The following is a 20,751-nucleotide window of genomic DNA, read 5'->3' as shown; positions in this document are numbered from 1 at the left end:
AGCTTTGCCTACAGATGACCACATCCCCCATTGACAATGACAGGAAACAGTGTTTATAATGTTTTTTTTTTTTTTCTTCAATTTACACTATATATTTTTTAAACATTAGGCCAACAGTAACAAAAAAATGAACAGGACATCTTGACACTGCCAGAAAGGGCGTTTGACTGGTCCGGCCCACTGCTCTCAGAGTGTGCTCCACATTAAATGATTGCCATTCTTGCTGTACAAAATGTTGCTGCTAAAAAAATGTAATTGTGTGTACATACTAAGCTGAAGGTGATAGAATTCCTTGGGTTGCTTCATTTATAAAATAGCGTACTAGTTTACATTTACATTATTAACTAGTTTGTTTTACATGGATGGGTTCATTTTTGCAACTTTGCCCAAGAAATCTGTTTAACTTAGGTAATTTCCCACTGCAGGAACTCTTCGAATGAACCTCAGGAGGAAGTCAGAGAGCAGGGTCTGGTGTTTAACAAGTGTTTAGTTCTAATTTTGCTCTAAAGGGCAAAAATGTTACTAAGTTAAGAAAAAGAAGGTATTCCTAACTTGCATTGTTTTTTTCCCCTTCATTGAGATCTAATGTGTTTTCAAAGTGTTCCCTTACATTTTCAGGCATTTAGGCATGAAAGCATTGTCGAGATGACCTGCTGAAAGTCCAAAAAAGCATTGAACTCTTTGGACCCCTTGGTGGCAACTGAGCATCAGTTAAACACCACAGCCTACCTGAGTACTGTTGCTGACCAGGTCAATACCTTTCTGACCAGATGGTATGCATCTTCTGATTGCTGTTTCCAGCAGGATAATACAAAATGTCACAAAGCTCAGATCATCTCAAACTTTTTTCTTGAACATGAAGTCACTGTACTTAAAGAACTACATGATGTGAAGCACGAGAGTACCATAAATCACCTTTAAAGTTGTGGCAGATGTAATTTAAATAAACAGATGGGCAGGAAAGGGGTGGCGGCTGTCATGCAAAACCTGCTCAGTAGTTACTTTACATATCATGTAAATGAAGAAACAGCAGGTCAGACCTTCAACATGTTGTAAGCATCACAATCAGCTGACTCGTGCAGAGTACTACTGTGTGTGTGCAGACAGCAGCTGAATGTGTGGGCCTCTGAAGGAGCTCCGTCAAGTCTGAGAAGTTGGTGCCCCTTTACCAGGCACAGGAGGAGCCAAAGCTCGGGGCAAATGTGACTCCTTCTTCTGCAGGTTCCCCACTTTTCTTCATGCCTGGAGCACAATTCTTTTCCCATCTTGATTATTTTAGTACAAGCTATGCAGTTTAATAGAACCACAAAAATGACATGTACATAACAGTGTAATCTGAGAACTTTGCAGAACTTTATTGTGACAGCTGATACAGACACCAAACAGCCCTCTGTAACAATTAAAAAAATGTTTTCACTGAAACTAAAGTGAACTTCACCCACTGCTAAATCCTTCCCTCCAAGGTACTGGAGTCATCCCTGCACCAGAGTGATTGGTGTAAAATCTCAGTAGTCTTTCCTCATCGCCACACCTGTTTGTCTATCCAAAAAGAGGAAAAAAAATCTGATTGAACCCGAACTGTCTAAAGCCCTCCACAAAGCCTCCTGCACTGCTCAGCAAAGTGTTATGTGCCTCCTTTTGTGTCAGCAGTCTTATTTACAAATGGCCATCCACCCGGTTTGGCTGCACACACATTGCTGATCTTTTCAAAACCTAATATCAAACCAATAATTCATAAAATAAGCTTCACATCAAGAGCAAAAAGGTAAAACCAAAAGCAGGCAAATTCAAAAATGATCAGTTAGGTCACTTCTCTGCCCAGTTGGCACAGCAATGCCAAACGAGAGATGGGGGGAGGGGTTGTAAAGAACAAGGCCGTCATTGAAAACGCAGAGGGCAAACTTCTCTGCCTATTTTAGAGAAAAAAAACCTGTTCATCTGCCTACATCTTCACATGTCACCATATTGGCTGTATTCACAGAGGTGTACTGGACTTGTCCTCAAACCACTAAAGCACTAAATTACAGCAGCAGTCCGAGTGACGGGCTGGGAGGAACGCTTAAGTCTCCAACATCAACAATAATACTGAAATATAACATTTCAATATGTAATAAGTCAATCTATATTGAAATATACAACTTCTTGTTAACCATATATTTCAATATACAAATCATACATGTAAGAGGAAAAGAAAAAAAAAAAAAACATACGGTACTGTGTGGTGATAAAGTGGGATTTTTCTGACCCGTGAACAATGGGAATGAAACACGAGATGGATGCTTAAATTTGAAATATACTGATTAGCCTTTTACCTGAGTATGGGCTATTGTCACTGGGGTGGGGAGGCGGGGGTAGCCAAATCCTGTGTTGTCTCACTTTCACTCACACACAAAACACACTCTGCACAGGAATAGTTACAGCTAAGAGGCTCGCAGAAGTACCGTTTTAAATAGCTGCTATAAACACACTCAAAAGCAAGTGTCTAAAAAATTATCTTTGGAGGGGGAGAGAGAAATGAAACATACAGAACATCAGAGCTCCTTTCCATATCTCCACCCGTCCATGTGGTTGTATCTCCCCGAAACCTCTCAGTTTTTAGGTGGAGCATTTAAGGGAAACAGAGAGCGTCCAATAAGTTAGTCCTTTTCTTTTTTTTTTTTCTTTTGCATAGCCAGACAGTGGGCACAACCACTGCAACCACAGAAAGAGTTTCAATAGGAGAGCTGTCACTGGAAGTGGGGAGCCTTGGTCCGTGTGTGTGTGTGTACCCCTTTCTGTCAGCTGACCTCGGGATGTTTAGTTGGCCACTCCCAAAGATGCAGCTTCCTGCTCACAAGGTGGACTCTTTCTGGCGATCGCGTCCGTTGGACGTCTTCTTGACTTTGGAAATGCCCTCGAGTGCGCCTGACTCAGTCACTCTGGACACAAACAGAAGAGCAGCAGCACTTTTAATGGCAAACACTTTCTCAACCTTCATCTTAGTTCAGTCGGAATTATTAAATCTTATGGAAATCACAGAAAAACAAACACTTAGCCACACATTACTCACACGAGCCTCCTCCTTTCAGCTCAACAAATCAACTACTATCACTCAAAGTAATGTTTTCTTCTACCAATTTCCTTTCATATTCATTTATGATCACATCGCACACATGCTATGCTATATCATAGTGTTTTCACTTTGTGTTAATAAGGACAAAAAAACCCCAAATCTCCATAAAAGACTCATAAGGAGATTTGGCTACTTCAACCATACTTTGAAGACATGCTACTTTCTTCTCCAAGTATAAATGAATCAGGTAGAGTAAGAACTCAGTAACAGGATAAGTTATTTAAATGCCAGGTGTGGGCTCATACAGACGTGTCACGCTTACACTTCATCATTCTCGACGTCGTCCTCGTCCTGGGGAAGCTGGAGATAGGGGTTATTGGATGCTGGGCGAAACTTGTAGCCCGTCAACACAAAGAAGATGAGAGTCGACACCTCCACCAGAAACTGAAGAAGAAACAGTGCGTTTAATAACAGACAGGAGAAAGTTTCTTAACACTGTCCACAACATCCGGAAAATTTCTTTGCAAACAAATAAGTAGCACAGGGCCTTTTTAACATATGCGCTGTTTCACATTCTTCAAGCAACGCTAATATCCCATCAGGCCTCAGAGGGGAATACAGTGCTCTTTATCAACTGTAATGAAGTAATAAAGGGCTTTAAATAAGTAATGTGCTGGCAGATTTATACCAGCTCACATCAGGCAAGTATTGCCAGTCATCGTTGATTCAGAGAGCACAGACTGTCCTCGACTTTTTACAAACAACTGCTGTAGCTGCACCGTCATCGTCTTACCTCATAGCACCACTGCCACTGGAAAGGCATAGTGAATTTGAGCAGAATGGCTATGATCCTTGTAAAGTAGATGTAACACACGATCTAAAATGACAGAAAACATTTCAGTAAGAACTCTTTAAATTTGCACGGTTAAACAAAAAAAACAAAAAATATCAATCACACTAAAATCTTCTTTTTCCTCAGGATTAACTTTGCTTTGCTAAAAAACATTGTCAGAGGCAAGTTTTCAGTATAACTGGTAAATCTATTACTGGTCCGATTGTTCAGATGAATGGAGGGTCACAGAACAACAGCAAAATACTAGCCTTCTTACCATCACATAATAATGGCGGAAGAGCTTGAGCTTCTCCAAATTCATGGCAGCTGAAAGAAACATGCACCAAGTTAAACACAGAACAAAGCCTCTCCACCTATTAAAGCCCTGTAGTTGCAGCAGGACTCACCTTTGCCATCGGTGCTAGAAGCCTCTTGTAGGTGACGGATTGACCTTTAAACACAGAGACGTGTTATACAATGAATCTGTTATTTGGGGCAAACTTGCATGCATACACCATGTAACACAAAGTTCATTTCGAATTACAAGAAACTACTTATCTCTTGTTTTATAACTTCAAACTGAAAAATTTCATGACTGTTTGATCAAGTAGGCAGGGCTGGACGGCAATGCTTTTGGTCCCATCCCAGTTGAATTAATCTGGGCGTTCTACTCTATCAAACATGCTCCACTTTCCCATACTGATCCTCTTATCTCAGAAATCTTAGTAACTTTAAACACTAGCCCCCAAAACTAATTTGGGACTAAAATGTAATTGAATAACAGATATCACACTGACCACACAACAGGGAAAAGGATGGCTCCACAGCAGATAAGGTCCACCAGAAAGAGGATCTCCTTCCACACATAGTACTCGCTGGAGCCCTCCTCCGTAGACTCGATGATGATGTATGCGACGTTAGCCAGGACCTGCAGCACGACCGGTGAGCCATCAAAGCAAATACACATAAAAATCACCCAAACACCATTTGATTTGCTGCTCACCTGCAGAGGAATGACGATCATGAAGATCTTCTTCTCCTTGTCGGACAGGATGTATTTCACGAAAGCCCAGCCGGTACCAATCAGCGCCAGTGTGATGAACAGGAGCGCCCCCTTTAGCCTGGGAAGGATACAAACATTTTGTGTGTGTAACACAAATCAAATACAACCTAGGCTAAGACGCCGATTCTGCTGAGGTTCTGCTTACAGGTGTGTTATATAATACATGACGGCCCAGCCCTCAATAGGATGCCCCTCAGTGTTGATGAAGTAATAGTTGATCTGAGAGAGACGGGGACAGAGGCAGAATTCAGTGAGTCTCTTTTTATGAGAGGATTCAAACTCAGACTGCTGTGGTGGTGATGCACTTACACTGTGGAAAACCAGTGACGTGGACTTTGTGAAGGCTAGCGCTGCCATCAGCCAGTGGATCTTGAACACACTGTAACTGCAAACAAACACAGAAGAGATGATTAAACATTGCAGGAAATGCTTTTATTCCTACTGCTTAGGGTTCATCCAAATAATTAGTTATGATGTAAATTTTAGTCAATTGAAAATGTTTGGCAAATGCTTTGGGGCAGGATACTGTGTGACCTCAGCAGCTCAGTTTTGTTAGTCTGTCTTTTTGTTTTTTTAATGCAAATCTGTTAGCTAAGCTCGAGCCGTGTCAGCACAGAAAGCGTTTCAGCCATCTTTAATAAATCCAGCAATTCATGGAATCGCATGTTTTTATTCTGTAACTCAATTTTCCTTCTTTCTTCTGTATTTTCTGGGCTATGAGCACTTCCAGAGCAATAGTAAGCCACAGCAGAACACTGTGTCAGAGCTATAGCTGCCAAGTTGGCTAAAGGACATCACGTTTTAGTAAATCACTGTAAACCTGCTTTATGTTCCTTTAGTGGGAAGGCTGCAGCATCTATGGGCATGTCTGTAGAGTCCTGCGGGGCACTAATGGAATCTAGAGGAAGGCCAGTGGTAGCTAGTGCTCTTTCACTGTCATGATTGGAGCAAATACTTCAGATATCTTCTTTAAAAAATATTATTTAGGCTGCGTTGTAAAGTATGATGTGTCAAAGAAGCCAAAGTCTTTTTTTTTAAACTTTATAAACTAAAAGTTCCTTGTAGTGAGTGTGAAGTACTTGAAGTTACTCAACAACCACTGTAAAACAGTGACTGTGTCACAGTCTTCCACTGAGGTGTGAACAGGATCCTATGCTTAATGATCTAATTAGTGCCAATTAGCAAATATTGTCATGCTTCATGTTAGAGTGATTATAACAATAAACACTACAAACTGTGTTCACTTCAGTATGGCGTCATATGAGCCAGTGGCCCTAACCGTAGTCTTCCATCATACACTTTGTAGCAAGAGCTTCCCAGATTATGCAAGTGATTTTTTTTTGTTTAATTTCCGATCCTGCAAAACAGTGTGGTTCACTATTACTTCATTGTGCCCGTGTACCTGTGCTTCATGAGATTGTACACCCAGACCAGAGCAGCAATGAAGAAAACTCCAGCCATATAAAGATAAAGGCGAGGCAGAGGGATTTCCGCTGCAGAGAGGTAGCCATGGGGATTCTTCTCCGTCACTTCCACCTGTGATGCACACAACATGGTAAGCAGACACACGCACGTGAGTGTGCATTTTATAAACTCAAAAATACTCAACTCACTGCAAACGAGTAGGGCTCGTTAAATCCCGGATCGCTGTTTCGACAGTAGTGGAACTTCAAGCTGTATAGGCCCTCCGCCTCTGAGCCAAACCGCATGCGGAACTGTTGAGAGAAAGAGAAAACACTTCCTGTCAGAGACAATCCTGCCCTTAAACATGCCTGAGCATACTGGCTAAGGAGGATTTTCTTACACTGAAGCTGTAGGCGCTGCCGTTTTTATCCAAATCTAAAGTCACATGGTGGCGACTGCTTAGCTAAAATGAAATACAGCGTAGAAATTAATTTTGGGATTAAATCACACTAAAAATAGACCAAAATAACAAAAAACAAGAAAAACATACATTGAATGTCCCTGTCACGTTAACAGCTTCAGCTTTTGGGTTCTGCACAGCCTGCTCTGGTTTCTTGTCATCGCTCCGTTTGTCCGCTGGTTCTTGGTGCTCCGCTGACTTATCCTGATTTTTTGATTGTTGTTCTGATGCACGTTTGACTTTCTCCTGATCTACAGAGCACAAGTGCAGATACCAGGCACAAAGATAGAAATTTAGTTTATTCCAAGCACTCTATACACAGGTGGATGTTTTCATATCAAGAAAACAAAAACAAAGGCAAAGTCTAATGAAAACAAAGGACAGTATAATAGCAAAGCCTCTTTCCACTAGTACCTACTTGACTCGGCTTAGGCTTGTAGTACCTGGTACTTTTTTTAGTGCCTACTCAGCCGGGGTTCCACACAAATCAGTTGATCCAAAAATTATGTTAACAGACTGCATAACACCGATTGGTTAGTCAGTGATGTCAGTGTCTGAGTCGTGAGAGCGTCTTGTTCACGAAAATCAACACTGTGGTCCCAGACTGTGACAAAAAGCCACACGCTGAACAGTAGCTATACAAATCGCTTCGACGCCTGCCATTGTTGTGGCGTTCGTGCCACATATAAATGACGTAACAGCACTTTCAGCCACGTTGTTATGAAGATCCCACGCACATTGGTTGACACTCGACTGTAATGCAAATGACCAAAACAGAGTCGAGACGAGCAGAGTAAGTACTAGTGGGAAAGAGCTACAAGTGCATTTGATGAAAATCCTTACACTGTGTAAAATATATAAGAGACTATATGAAATTATGACATATTATGTAAATACCATAAACAAACACTTATTAAGACCTGCTCCTTTATCACAAAAACAGAAGAACCTTGATGAATACATCTGAGTTACTCTTCTCTTTATCAAAAAATAATAATAAAGACAAGCCTTCAATAGAACACTTTAAATAGAATTGTTTTGGGGTGGGATAGAAATTCAAAGTGTAGTTTGTTTAAATGATGCCACTGAAGGAAGCAAAATCCAAATTTTGGTATTTGTGTGGCCAACACTAACCTTTATCTGCTTCAACCTTTTCCTTCGCCATCAGTATGTTGTCTTGTTTACCCACAGCAATCACATTGACGCTACACAAACACAAACAGTTAGCCTCCAAACACTGAGCTGCCGACGGCACTGTAACAAACATTTCTGAATACTGGTGCTGAAACATCCACACCTTTGTTTCTTGATATTAATGAGAAAGCGAATGAGAGGCTCGTCATTGGTCGAATTTTGAGTGAGCAGACATGTCTTCAACTCCTCTGCCTAGAAGGGGAAACGTCACACAAACACACACACTCAACACCTGCATTCATAATAACAAAAGTTTCATAAGTGCATTTCAACAAAAGGTCGTCCTTGTCCTACATGATTGCACAACTGATTTTGAAAGGTCTGAAAATAATGATGTACAATGTTGACAGAAATATTTATGATGATGTACTTACGGTGTAGGACAAGACTCCATTAACACGCGATCTGGACAGGCTGAACCCAACCTTAAGAAAATGGGATTACGTTAATCAGTGGGGTTAAAAGCAGCTGATTCAAATCTCTATTTATTTTATAACACATATATTTTATCACACTAACTCAATCTGTAAGTTTTTACTGTCAAATCAGCTCTTAAAACATGACACTTGACACCATCGCAAACACAAGACCAAAGGTTGATGAGCTCACTGCTGCTGCTTCATGACTTTTGTGTCAGGTTAGCCCAACTCACTGTTGTTTCAAGCACTCCACTACATTACTTCAGTGGTCACACTGCTTACAGTGCACTCGAATGTTTAACAACAACTGTCTAGGAAACAGAGGCTTATTAAAGGCAATGTTCATGCATACTTTCATTGTATGTTTTTTCCCTGTATTTAAAAAAACCCAAAACAAAAACAACAAAAAATGTCAGTGACGTAGTAGCTCATCTGACCCATGAATAGTCACAATTAACAAGCTGTTCCCCACAAAACAGCACATTTTGTTGAGACCTTGCAGCTGAGTAATTCACGTGAAGACCCATAAGATGATCGTTGCGTGATGGTTTGATTAAATCCTGATCAATACTGTAGGAGAAGTGGCCGTTCTAATGAAATGTGAATAACTGGATGGATTTCATTTATGTTTTAGCTCATTAGTCCTTCAGTCTGATGAATTATTGGGGAAGAAAGAACTTAAAAAAACAAAAAAAAAGCAAACAAACAAACAAAAAAAAAACCCTGATCGCCATTCGCCAGCATGAGCATGTATACAAACAGTTATAACACTACTTACCCATCTTTGTTCATACTATTAGGTAAAATCTGCAGATTTTCCTGATAATGTGCCACTTGTAAAATACATAAATAAAATGTGAAAAAAGGTCAGATTGAATCCTTTTGTTTTAAATGAACTATTAGCCTGATAACTGATTCTGAGACCAATTTTGTTGTCTGTTTATTTTGTTTCTATTCATTATTTTTGCTTCTGTACCAAGATAAATAGAAATCTTTGCTAAAAAGATGTTCTGGGCTGTGAGGTCAGTCTCCTGATAATGAATATGCAAATTCTCATAACCACTGATCTTTGACCTTCATGAGTGGTGCTAGTTTCAGTCATTGTGCAAATGTACTGTTTATAAAGTTGGGAAACCTGGAATCAGCTGACACTGAAGACATCACTTGGATGAGTGACGAAACAGTTTTCCCAGTGAAAACGCTACATCCAGATGAACAGAATTAATCTTTTAGGTAAACCTAACAAACACTTTACACACTGTATAAAATATACAAAAATAGAAGAAAATATTGCCACATTACATAGAGAAACCACAAAATAACAACACAAATATGTTAGCTGGGCCATTAACTCTGTCTGCAGCCTAATCGAGTCAAGATATTAATACTTTAACAAGCAGTTAACAAACATATAGTTACATTTTTTTCCCTTCAAAGCCTCAGTGTTAAAAAAATACATAAATAAAAAATCTGTTGATGATTATAATTTCCTGTCCATTTACACAAAATGGACAGCGACTGTGGGTTTAATTATAGATCTGCTACAGTGAACCTGTTTATTAAAACCCAAGAGGCTGTACAATTATTAACAAAAACTGAAAAATTCCACAGATAAAGTAACGCAAACTCAGAGCCTTCATTTCCAATCACACTTTAATTTTGAGTCTCTGTCCAAAAGGCATATTTTGAGTGAAAACCAGTGAATTTGTTCTTTATTTGGGTCTTCTGCTTGGATTAAGAGTCAGTAAGAAATTGAGCAAGTTACACCAACCTTAGTGAATTTGTGCTCAAAAAAATAAGTGGCCACTGTACAGGTATACAGTTTGAACATGAATATGGCAAAAACTATTAAAGATAAAAGCTTGAGATTGTCACTGGTGATTTCTATCATGAAAATTAACCAGGATCTGTAATTTAGGATAGATACATAAAAACAACAACAACAACCACCACCACTCTGTATTGGCTAGTTAAATATGAAAACAACAACAACAATAACATTGCATTGGTCAAGTAGAGAGCCATATTTGAGAGACACAATTAAAAAAAAATAAAATCACATTGCAACAGACAACTAGTCCTCATTTCTCAATGATATATAATTGTATTTTACAATAATGCAAAACAAAACACGTGGAATGCTTTTTAACGTGAAATTCTTAGTAACAAAGATGAAGAAAATGTTCTTTTCATTCAACTTTTGTTTTAGTTTGACCACATATGATAAGTTTTATGGGTCTTTACAGGACTGCTAATTGTTTTTATTATTTTTTTTTATATTCAAAGTCAAACAACTGTTGATGCACCTGTCCCGAATTACAGATGTGGATTTACATTTATGGAGAGGCTGGAGAACATTTTGACATAGTTGTATTCAAATGTGGCCTCAGATTTAAAGGTTTTATGCAAACAAATGATGAATAGAAATGGAATGACCCATTTGTAATAGATGTGCCATTTCATATTAATATATAAAACCGTACATCTAACGGTACTGCCTGGTACAACATTACCCCTAGCTTGAATTTGTTCCTGCTTTATTATTATTATTATTATTATTATTATTATTATTATTATTATTTTCTTTCTTTCTTTTTGTAATTCAATTCTATCGTTTTGAAGAACACAATGCCACCTGTTGAAAAGAAAGGTAAATGAACCACCGCATATAACCAAACACACACACGACTTACTGGGTACTTGCTGAAGTCCACTTGAGCGTCCGGGACTCGCAGTGAATACAGGTGGACATCCAGAGTTCCGTTAGCGTAGAAGCCAAAGTCGTTGAGGTCGATGGTGTGGCGAATTTCATTCTGGTTGTAAGAACAAACAAGTAAAGCTCAGCTGTTGTGGTTCAGTCAGTAAACATGTTTCCTAAGACTCAGATTTAAGAAGCTTTTATAGCTTTTCTCGTGCGCCCATAACAAAACCCAACGCGACATTATGTTTGGACCGTCCTCTGCCATTAGAGTTAATTACAACATACGAATTGAGTAGTAAGACGCTCGACGGGAGCGGAGGAAAACAACACACCGTTAGCTCCCGACCTAGCGCTGTCATAATTTGTCGCCTTACCTTCAATGTAAGCTTGTGTATTCTTGCTTCGCTCCCAGGCAGAAGTAATATGAATAAAAATCCAGCCACAAAGCAGACTCTGTGCGCCACCGCCATCACCGACTCGCTAGCGGTAACTAGCTGCTAATAGTAGGGAGCGTCAATCCTTCCAGATGACTAAATAACAAGCTAGATAGCAGACTTGAATGTAAACCAGGTCAAATGCGAGAGTTTGAATCTTTCAGCTTAGCTTCCCGGCTCTTAAACGGCGTCGTTTACTATCAAACTACAACCATGTATCTTGTTTTCGAATTCCTTTCTGCTGTCATCGCTTAATGTAACAGCTAGCTTGTAGGCGTCACGATCTGACTTCCTGGTCTGGTGTCAAGAACAAAACGTTGATTAAGGTGCGGACAAGAGCGTCAGCTGCTGCGGGCTAACACCCGCTACAGTGCCACAGCCGCGATATAGACACCGGAGCAATGTGGGCTTTAAAACTGCCCACCCGTACAACCCGCTATTCTGTACTAATTTTGTGTCAGATAAACGATAAATGTCGTTCAAGGATCTGACTACACCTTATATGAGTTGTCCTAGATTTTGATCACGTGGTTCAGCCCTGACACTAAGCTTCCGGCTAAAAGGAGTTCACGTGATTAGAATGACCCTCCACGTCGGATACAGTCTCTCGGTGTTTGCGTTGCGGAGATGAACTTTTGACACGTGGAGCTTTTATTGTTTCAGACATTCAAACTACGATTTTACGTTTTGTTGTCTCACTCAACAAATGCTCTATATTCCCTGTACACGTTATTTGTATTGTCCACAAATCGCGATTATTGTTCAAACAAGATAATTTTTATAGGCCTAAATTAAGGTGCGCCTCCTAACACCACATGTGAGCAGTCAGCAACAGCTAATCTAGTTTTGTTTTCATCTTATAATGGCATACAGTTTAATTCTTTATGGGCGTCATTTGTTATGTACGGATCCGTACATAACAAATGACGCCCATAAAGAATTAAACTGTTAAAATTAATAAATTTGTTTATTTTTTGGACCATGTCCAAAAAATAAACAAATTGTGGCCACAAAATACTACTTCGTGCCGTCGAAATAGTATAACGTGCCCACGAAATACTTATTTGTGGCCACGAGAAAAAAAAGTCACTAAGGGGGTCTGAAAACTCGTTAAATATAGCGACAAAGAACAAGTTGCAACAAGTCATTGTGGAAAGAAAGTATACCCTCTATCAGTTCCAAGGAATCTTTCCTGGCAACTCTTACAAATGAGTCATACTTGTTCAGTCATGAACTTTGCTGTCCTGAGTTAGCATGTTAAATGTTAGAGCTTTTTCTTTGGGGGGGGGGGGGGGGGGGGGGGGGGTTGCAGTTTTTCCTCAACATTGCTCAGTCTGACTGTTGGGGGATTTTCTGGGACTTCCAGTCATGAGAAGCTTTGCAGCTGTCTTGAATATTTTTTTCACCCGGGAATAAACTTTCTCACTGTAATATGATGAGTTTCAAATTATTTGGAAATAACTAATAACCCTTTAAAGATTGATGGATAGGGGCTGCTAAGATGTCCAGATATATTTTTAATATATCCTGATATTTAAAATTGTGAAAATGAATGAGGGTGTAATTTCTTTTTCACACAACAGTAAATCTACAACAACTGACTAAACAACTGATGTATTATCACCATTATAGTTGAACTTGTATGTGACTCCTGCTTTTAGTTGTTGTTGTTGTTTGGCTGGAGTCTACACCAGGGGTGGGGGGACGCCAGGCCTTGAGAGCCGGTGTCCTGCAGGTTTTAGATGTGTCATTTCATTTGATTCATATGTGTTAACCCAGAGTGATATCTAAAACCTGCAGGACACTGGGCCTTGAGTTCCCCACCTCTGGTCTACACCAACTCCTGAGGTACACATCTGGGTCTTTAGCAGCTCGGTGCTCATCGGCTCTTTGCTACCCGTGTCATTCTGGTGCTTGGGCCTGAGCAGGTACAATGGTTCAGTAATATAGATAACTGATTGCATATGATTAAATTCCTTTTACATTGTAATTTGATTATCTTTTAAAATAATTTGACCGACTTTAGTTTAAAAAAAAACATTTTTTTTACAGCCATTTACACCAGTTTTTCTTGATCCACTGTTTATGTCTTGTCCAAGTGCTGCTCTGCACACAGCAACATGTGCACACACCAGTCAGCAGTCTATGGTGAGAGGTTTGCTGCAGTCAGACAGCTTGATGAAGTGTGTGGAGGCCAAAGAGAAAGAAAACCATTTCCTGGATGGTGATATGTGAACAGGAGAGATCAGAAAATTTATAGAGATGCTCGATAGAGACTTGCTGATTATCACAGTCTTAATTCCTCTGGGAGAAGTAAGGGTAATATTTGATATTCCTATTTCTGTAACAATCCCACTTATGAAAATACACAAAATTACGATAAAGCATATGCTGACCACAGTGTGAAACTTCCCACAAGAATGATGCATGGAATTTTCTATTGATTCTACTGATGTCAGTAGATTGGGGATTGTGGTCAACAGATTTATTTTCAATTCAAGTACCTAATCGTAGCCTCAGTGATTATATAGGGCAAACATGTCTTAGTCAGCCAAGAGTAATTAAAAACATTACATTTACACTGTAACCCATGGCAACCAAGGTTTGAGGTGAGGAGGAAGAGGATGATATTTTATTATGACGCCGGTGGTGTTGTCGCTTTTTATTTCCTTGGGAAACTCCTCGTCTTACAATAAAACAAAGGTATGATCCTTCATATCTTGAGTCCAATGGCACAGACATGAATTTAAATGGCACAACTTCTCTTTTTCTCCACCTTTGGGGTGCAACACATGTATCCGGTCTTCAGCTACAGATGAAATCCGACTAGTCAGAAGGAAGATGTCTGTCTCGGCCACCATATACAAAGGAAACACGCCGGCTTCCACAAACCGGCGCACACTCTTATGTATTTTTAATAGATTGATTGTAAGTTTATGTGAGTGCATCAGTTTGTTGGAAGATGTAATCACTATGTATGTTTATGAGTACAAGAAGTGGATGACACAGAAACACCAAAAACACCTCAGACCTCAGATGAAAGTACGAGCAACTCCTGACACGTTTACATACACAGCTTAACAGGCCTGATTTAATCTGAACATTTCAGAGTTTGTTGAAACAGCAAAGCACAGGTGGACATTTGTACGTGTTACAACAGATAAGTCACAGGAATAAAGATTAAATTGAATAGTGGCTCAATACCATTCAGGCTTTATTTTCAGGGTTCTGGGATATAACTTATGCTGTTTCATTATAAAGGAGGATAAAGAACCCTAAATGACCCTGTGTGTTTGTTATACAGTCGACTCCCGGTAGTCGTGGTGATTTGGGACCACAACTGCCGCGAATACTTGAGAACCCCTCTAAAAACGCTTATAACTGCCTATTTTAATAGTTCAAACACCAAATATATCTTAAGCTAAAACACTTTGTATGATTTCAAAGTCATCTTACAATATTGCCCTTAAAATATTTGGCTTACAGCTACGTGTGAACACTCCTACAACTGTAAGAGTGTTCACAAATACCTGACGGGGGTCGACTGTATTACCATCGGTAATTAGTTGTTACTATTGCCCGAAAAATTATGTCAAGCAATATGTCTGTAAAAGTAGCCTGTTGGTAGCAAAAAAACCATGAATATGCCCGTACGTGTAAGTGTCTCTCTTTGTTACTCCCTCCCGGGATTTACTTTTTTTTCTTTTTTTAATCAGACTTTAATGACTGCAAATTGTAAACAGAGTACACTCGTGGTTCTGGAGTATATTCTTTACATGGCATCATATGTAGCTGTAACAATTACTGGCATCATTAGAAGACCTTACATATGCCGGGCATTTCTGTGTTGAAAGGTGGACTGTGTGAGAAGATCCCCATCTATCACAGGGCTGACACAGCTCATAACTCGGCCTTATTCAGAATCACCAGTTAACATTAATTTCATTTCATGTAAAGGAAAGAAATAATTACAAACTATATTGTGCCCTCTGCTTTAATCTCCATTGAGATTATTTTTGGTAGAAGTTTACATTCATAGGTGCGGTGCTGCTACCGGTGATCGTGGGGGCAAAAACCACTCCTCCCTGCTGAGCCAAAATCGCGGCTCCAGCGGAAGGATTTAAAGTAGAGGATCCAGAGGATGCAGCTGCTCTGCCCTCTACAGCTGAAAGGACAAAGAAGCAGAGAATCAGTGGTAATGTCTGCACAGAGGCAGACCACAAACAGATTGTCAGTTACAGGTGAGTTTAAGAAACTCTGCATTCACCGTACCTTCATACTTGACCTCTAAGTCATCTGCAATGTTGTTGGCATTCATTTTCCTCAGGATTGCAACAGAGACTTTCACAGCCATTGCTTCACCGTAGCTGTCTATCATACAACTCACAGTGTCCATACGGTCTTGGCCCTCGAGTTTGCTCTTTGGAATTGGTTTGCAGCTGTCCACCATCTTCATGGCGAGGTACCACTTAAATGCTTTATAGTCTTCATTAGTCAGGTCTTGCAGTTTTTCGAAGAGCAGCTCTGGGACCAGCATGTCTGCTCACTGAACAGACGAGAGAGAGAGAAAATGAGCTCTGTTTCTTTTAAATAAATACTTCTTTCATTCCTTTATGGGCTTAGTTGATCAGAAAATTCATGTCTGTAACTATCTGTCTATTTTAAACTGATCTATAGAACAACAATAAGGCATTTAAGTGTCACTGCCCCCATTATCATTAATAAGAGTCTCCCACCCCATGCATGTAAATGTTGCTGAACTGCAGAGCTCCTTCAGTGACAGACTGCTGCATCCTAGATGCACGAAGGAGCGTTTCCACAGGTCCTTCCTCCCTGCAGCTGTTAGACTGTACAATCAGAACTGCTCACAACAAACATAGATGTTTACATCTGCGCTGTAACTGCAATAAGTTAATTAACCGATTCGCACTACAACCTGGTTTGCCTCTTACCTGTAGTTATTTTTATTTAATTTAATAACTGTAAATTAAATAAAATTTACAGTTTGTATATAGTAACCACTGTCCTTCATGTAAATATGTAAGAAAAAATTGTGTATGTTTCTGTTCAGTGTCCTGTGTACTGTTTGTTTGTATATGTGTCTTTTTGGCTGCTGTTACAACCAAATTTCCCCTTGTGGGACAATTAAAGGATTATTCTATTCTATTCTATTCTATTCTATTCTATTCTATTCTATTCTAATAGGAATACTTAAAAGTGTTGTGCAGTTAACTCCTCGGTTAATGCTTGCTTAGCTTAGAATATTGAACTTTTAAATATTATAAAGAAAAAACATGTGAGTGTAAGTTTTCTGGTGTAAATCTTCTGTATTTTTAAGGTTCTGTGAACACAACAGAGACTACTACAATAAGTCCACCAAGAAAATCCTTTGCAAATGATGTGAGCATGGAATAAAACATTTATTTATTATGTTGTTGTTGTTGTTTTTAAATATGATTTTTACTTTCTGCTTTTATTCAAAGGATGTTTTGAAAAAGTCTACGAGGAACCAAATTTGTGCTCAACAGTGTGATCACATTTTTATATGTATGCTATATGCTAGCCCCAAACCCTCTGGCTCTCTTCCAGTGTCTCCTCGGTCCTCTCTTCCTCCCGCCAACCAGTTGCATCAGGTGACTTCTCCTCCCTCAATATGGGCTCAAATGAATGTAATAAACCTGAAGGACTAGTTTAAAACACTGAAGCTAGTCGTGCAGTAGTTTCATTTTTCGTCGCTGTGTTTAGTGGGATCGCAGACAACGAGGAAGTAAATCAGCGTCACCACGTCAATGAATTAATAGCAGTGCTAATACAACTTCTAAAACCTGCTAATGAACCACATCTGGATCTGGATCATACATCAGTCACACATATGCTCTTCATGTCTGCTTTCGTTCACATTTAGTTTCTAATGGATGTAGATAGACGGACTCTGCAACAAAAAAGGGAGGGCCGCTGAAGTCTCACTTACAGGATTACTTCTTATCCATCTGTGCCCCTTTAACACTCACATAAACCAAATATATCTAAAACTACATCCGACGTACAGCTGCACGCAGACAGACCGAAAGTAAACAACAAGAAAGTCAAGTTCACGTCTCCGTCATCCTTTCTAACTCCTCCTGTTTCCTTTTGTATCGCAGCGCACAGACGTTATTAAACCTCCAAAGATGTGCATTTTAACTTTGGGGAACTTTATGAATCAAAGAACTTACCTCGTCACTGACCGCCGATATAGCACCAAGCAAAGGATGTAAAGAAAATGGCGCAAACGAGTGCTTTCGGCTTCAAACCCTCTACCGGGAAAGTTTTGCGAAACCTACAGGACTACGTCAGGAGTGATTACTCAACACGTAGTGAACGCATTATGACTTATGAGATCATGTGTGCACAGCCGTACTTGGTCAAGATACAACTAGTTTATATATAATCCCGTTGTGTTTATACGTCTTATGTCTATAGTCACATAAACGGAACATTTTGTCCTCCTTGTGATTCTGCAGGTAAAAAACAGCTGCTGTACAGATGTGCCAGAGCGACTGAGGGGTTGGCTGTAGTGATGGGATTTCAGGCTCTTTTTAGAGAACCGGCTCTTTCGGCTCGACTCACTAAAAAGAACCGGCTCTTTCGGTTCGGCTCACTAAAAAGAACCGGCTCTTTCGGCTCGCCTCACTAAAAAGAACCGGATCTTTCGGCTCCGAACCGGCTCTTTCGGCTCCGAACCGGCTCTTCGGGTTGTTTTGTTGCTTTAATTAATTTATTATTAACAATAATATAAAATTATGCACAAAAGGAATTACTAATGTAAAAAAAATGTGGTTTTAGGGGCTGCGGTGGCCCCTAGAGACAAAGCATGTTCAAATTCCAAAACACGAACAAACTCCAAAACATATTTCTAGCGTTAACTGAACTTCAAAACAGAGCTACCTAGATCACTTAAATTACACAATTGAAAGCATATGTGTATTGTTTGTGTATTTATACATAAGCACTCATATATATATTCAAATAATTTAAAAACAATGTTCATTTACCTGTTATTACCACACACCAAATCCGGTCGTTGGTACTTGCTGGCTTGTGTAGCCCCATGGCTTGCGATAAGGAGCCGGCTCGCAATAAGGAGCCAGCTCGCGATAAGGAGCCGGCTCGCGTCGTTCACGTCAAAGATGCGGATCTAAGAGCCATTTCGTTCACGACCGACACAGCACTAGTTGGCTGGTACATTGTAGTGATGTGTCAGTCGCAGAAATATAGAAATATGTTTTGGAGTTTGTTCATGTTTTGGAATTTGTACATGCTTTGTCTCTAGGGGCCACCGCATATATTTATATATAAACATATATAAATAAAACCACATTTTTTTTACATTAGTAATTCCTTTTGTGCATAATTTTATATTATTGTTAATAATAAATTAATTAAAGCAACAAAACAACCTGAAGAGTCGGTTCGGAGCCAAAGAGCCGGCTCTTTTTAGTGAGCCAAACCGAAAGAGCCGGTTCTCTAACAAGAGCCGGAAATCCTATCACTAGTACATTGTCTGTCACTGCCACAGAGGGCAGGTCACGTGTGTGGAATACAGTCGATGCCACACATGAGACCGGACAGTCTGCTCATTTTGCAGTGGTCAGTTTGTGGAACACGCACAAAGTATTTTATCATTTTCATGGATCAGGCGTGTTGTTGTTTCATAAAAAGATCACACAATAATAATAATAATAATAATAATAATAATAATAATAATAATAATAATAATAATAATAATAATGAATTAAAACAGAAAATATAAAAGAATGACAAAATATGATTAGAGACACATCTTCAATAAATAGTATCTGGGTCAAAGTGTGCAAATACTCCACATAGGAAATTATCACAACTTTTCTTTTCTTCAGTCAGACTTAAAACATGCATAATAATATTAACCTATAGCGTTATGTGTTATTCGTGTAAAAACCTCTATTTCTTTATTTTAGTCATTAAATCTGTTATAATACAAGTGGTGTGTCTGCCAGACTCTCTCCTTAAGGTACCTTTCCCCCATTTATGTTCCAGGGATGTACCTTTCATTGGTGTGGATTTAACAGGCATTCTTCACATTTGTGATTTGTGTTTACTGTTATTTTGTGTTGTTGCTGACATCCACCTGGATGATCATAAAGCTTACTACTACCTCTTGCAGCACTTACGTGGAGGTATATACAGTACAGATGGATAATTACCAAGGTAATGAGTAATTTGGGCTAGTATCAGAAGATTAAGAACGACTCTTAGAGCTCTGGTACATGAATGGCTGAGAAACCAGACAAACACAGTTGTGTGGCTTAAAAGTACTTTACTGATGTTAAGCCTTCAAGAAATCAACACAGGGTTACAACAGGTTTTAACAGAACTTATGAAAATGTATAAGTAATGTCTAAAATGTTCCCCCAAAGTAGCAAAAAAATTGAATAAAAATAAAACTGTGCCACTTTGATGAGGAGCTCTTTTTGTGATACTGTTGCCATCTCTCCCAGGATGAATCCCTAAGTAGTGAAAGAGCATATCAGTTGTTTAACATGTTACTCTCTTCCTTGTAGGCTGCTGTGTTTTATTTTAATTTTTGAAAGCACACCACATGAACATATATCCTCTAGTATGTTATGCACTTTCACATATCATATAAATAAACACAGTGGGCCACCATTACCAAAATATGCCAGTGTCAGTCCAGCCCTGAACCCAGATGATCCAGAATGCAATAAGACTTAAAATGGAGAGCAGTTCAGAGTCAGTTCAATATTAATGGAGTTCGTTTCTGTTATCACATGTTTACACTGACTTGCTTACTATCGCCCAGGTTACCTGTTGGAAAATCTTGCACAAAGGGAGTGTTTGCCTTTTAAAAGATGTAGTGAGCATCTGGTCACAGTCATGGAACGTGGAAATGTTCTCAGTTGTTTGTGTTGTATGTTGTATGTTTATGTCTTTATCTTGAAAAAAAATTAAATGTTATACTTTTTAAAATCACTGTTCATCCGCTTCCTCTTCTCCTTTTCAGGGTTGCAGGGGTCGATGGAGCCTATCCCAGCTGTCTTAGGGCGAGAGGCAGAGTACACCCTGAACAGGTCGCCAGTCTGTCGTAGGGCTAACACAGACAGAGACATCCAATCACACTCACATTCACTCCCACATTCACACCTATGGGCA

General features: G+C 39.4%; 2 protein-coding genes across 2 annotated transcripts; both read right to left on the bottom strand.

Annotated features, from left to right (window-relative positions):
- Nucleotides 1-1,334: 1,334 nt before the first annotated feature.
- Nucleotides 1,335-12,089, bottom strand: gpr108 (G protein-coupled receptor 108). The gene is made up of 18 exons (XM_085162576.1): nucleotides 11,500-12,089; nucleotides 11,118-11,237; nucleotides 8,380-8,430; nucleotides 8,109-8,197; nucleotides 7,946-8,016; nucleotides 6,902-7,062; nucleotides 6,752-6,814; nucleotides 6,561-6,662; nucleotides 6,350-6,483; nucleotides 5,257-5,332; nucleotides 5,093-5,166; nucleotides 4,888-5,005; nucleotides 4,682-4,812; nucleotides 4,292-4,335; nucleotides 4,162-4,211; nucleotides 3,846-3,929; nucleotides 3,375-3,496; nucleotides 1,335-2,918 (listed from the first exon to the last, which is right to left on the bottom strand). The coding sequence occupies exons 1-18, from the start codon at nucleotides 11,593-11,595 to the stop codon at nucleotides 2,831-2,833; spliced, it is 1,674 nt and encodes a 557-aa protein (XP_085018702.1). The 5' UTR covers nucleotides 11,596-12,089; the 3' UTR covers nucleotides 1,335-2,830.
- A 2,533-nt stretch (nucleotides 12,090-14,622) lies between these two features.
- LOC146517331 (caspase b-like) lies at nucleotides 14,623-18,064 on the bottom strand. Its single transcript, XM_085163321.1, has 3 exons — nucleotides 17,775-18,064; nucleotides 15,832-16,105; nucleotides 14,623-15,724 (listed from the first exon to the last, which is right to left on the bottom strand). The coding sequence occupies exons 2-3, from the start codon at nucleotides 16,094-16,096 to the stop codon at nucleotides 15,570-15,572; spliced, it is 420 nt and encodes a 139-aa protein (XP_085019447.1). The 5' UTR covers nucleotides 16,097-16,105; nucleotides 17,775-18,064; the 3' UTR covers nucleotides 14,623-15,569.
- Between the last annotated feature and the right edge of the window lie 2,687 nt (nucleotides 18,065-20,751).

This window comes from Neolamprologus multifasciatus, chromosome 6 (genome assembly GCF_963576455.1).
Source record: "Neolamprologus multifasciatus chromosome 6, fNeoMul1.2, whole genome shotgun sequence".
Lineage (NCBI taxonomy): Eukaryota > Metazoa > Chordata > Actinopteri > Cichliformes > Cichlidae > Neolamprologus > Neolamprologus multifasciatus.
Note: the sequence above shows the minus strand (reverse complement) of the source record. Positions and strands in the feature narration are given on the sequence as shown.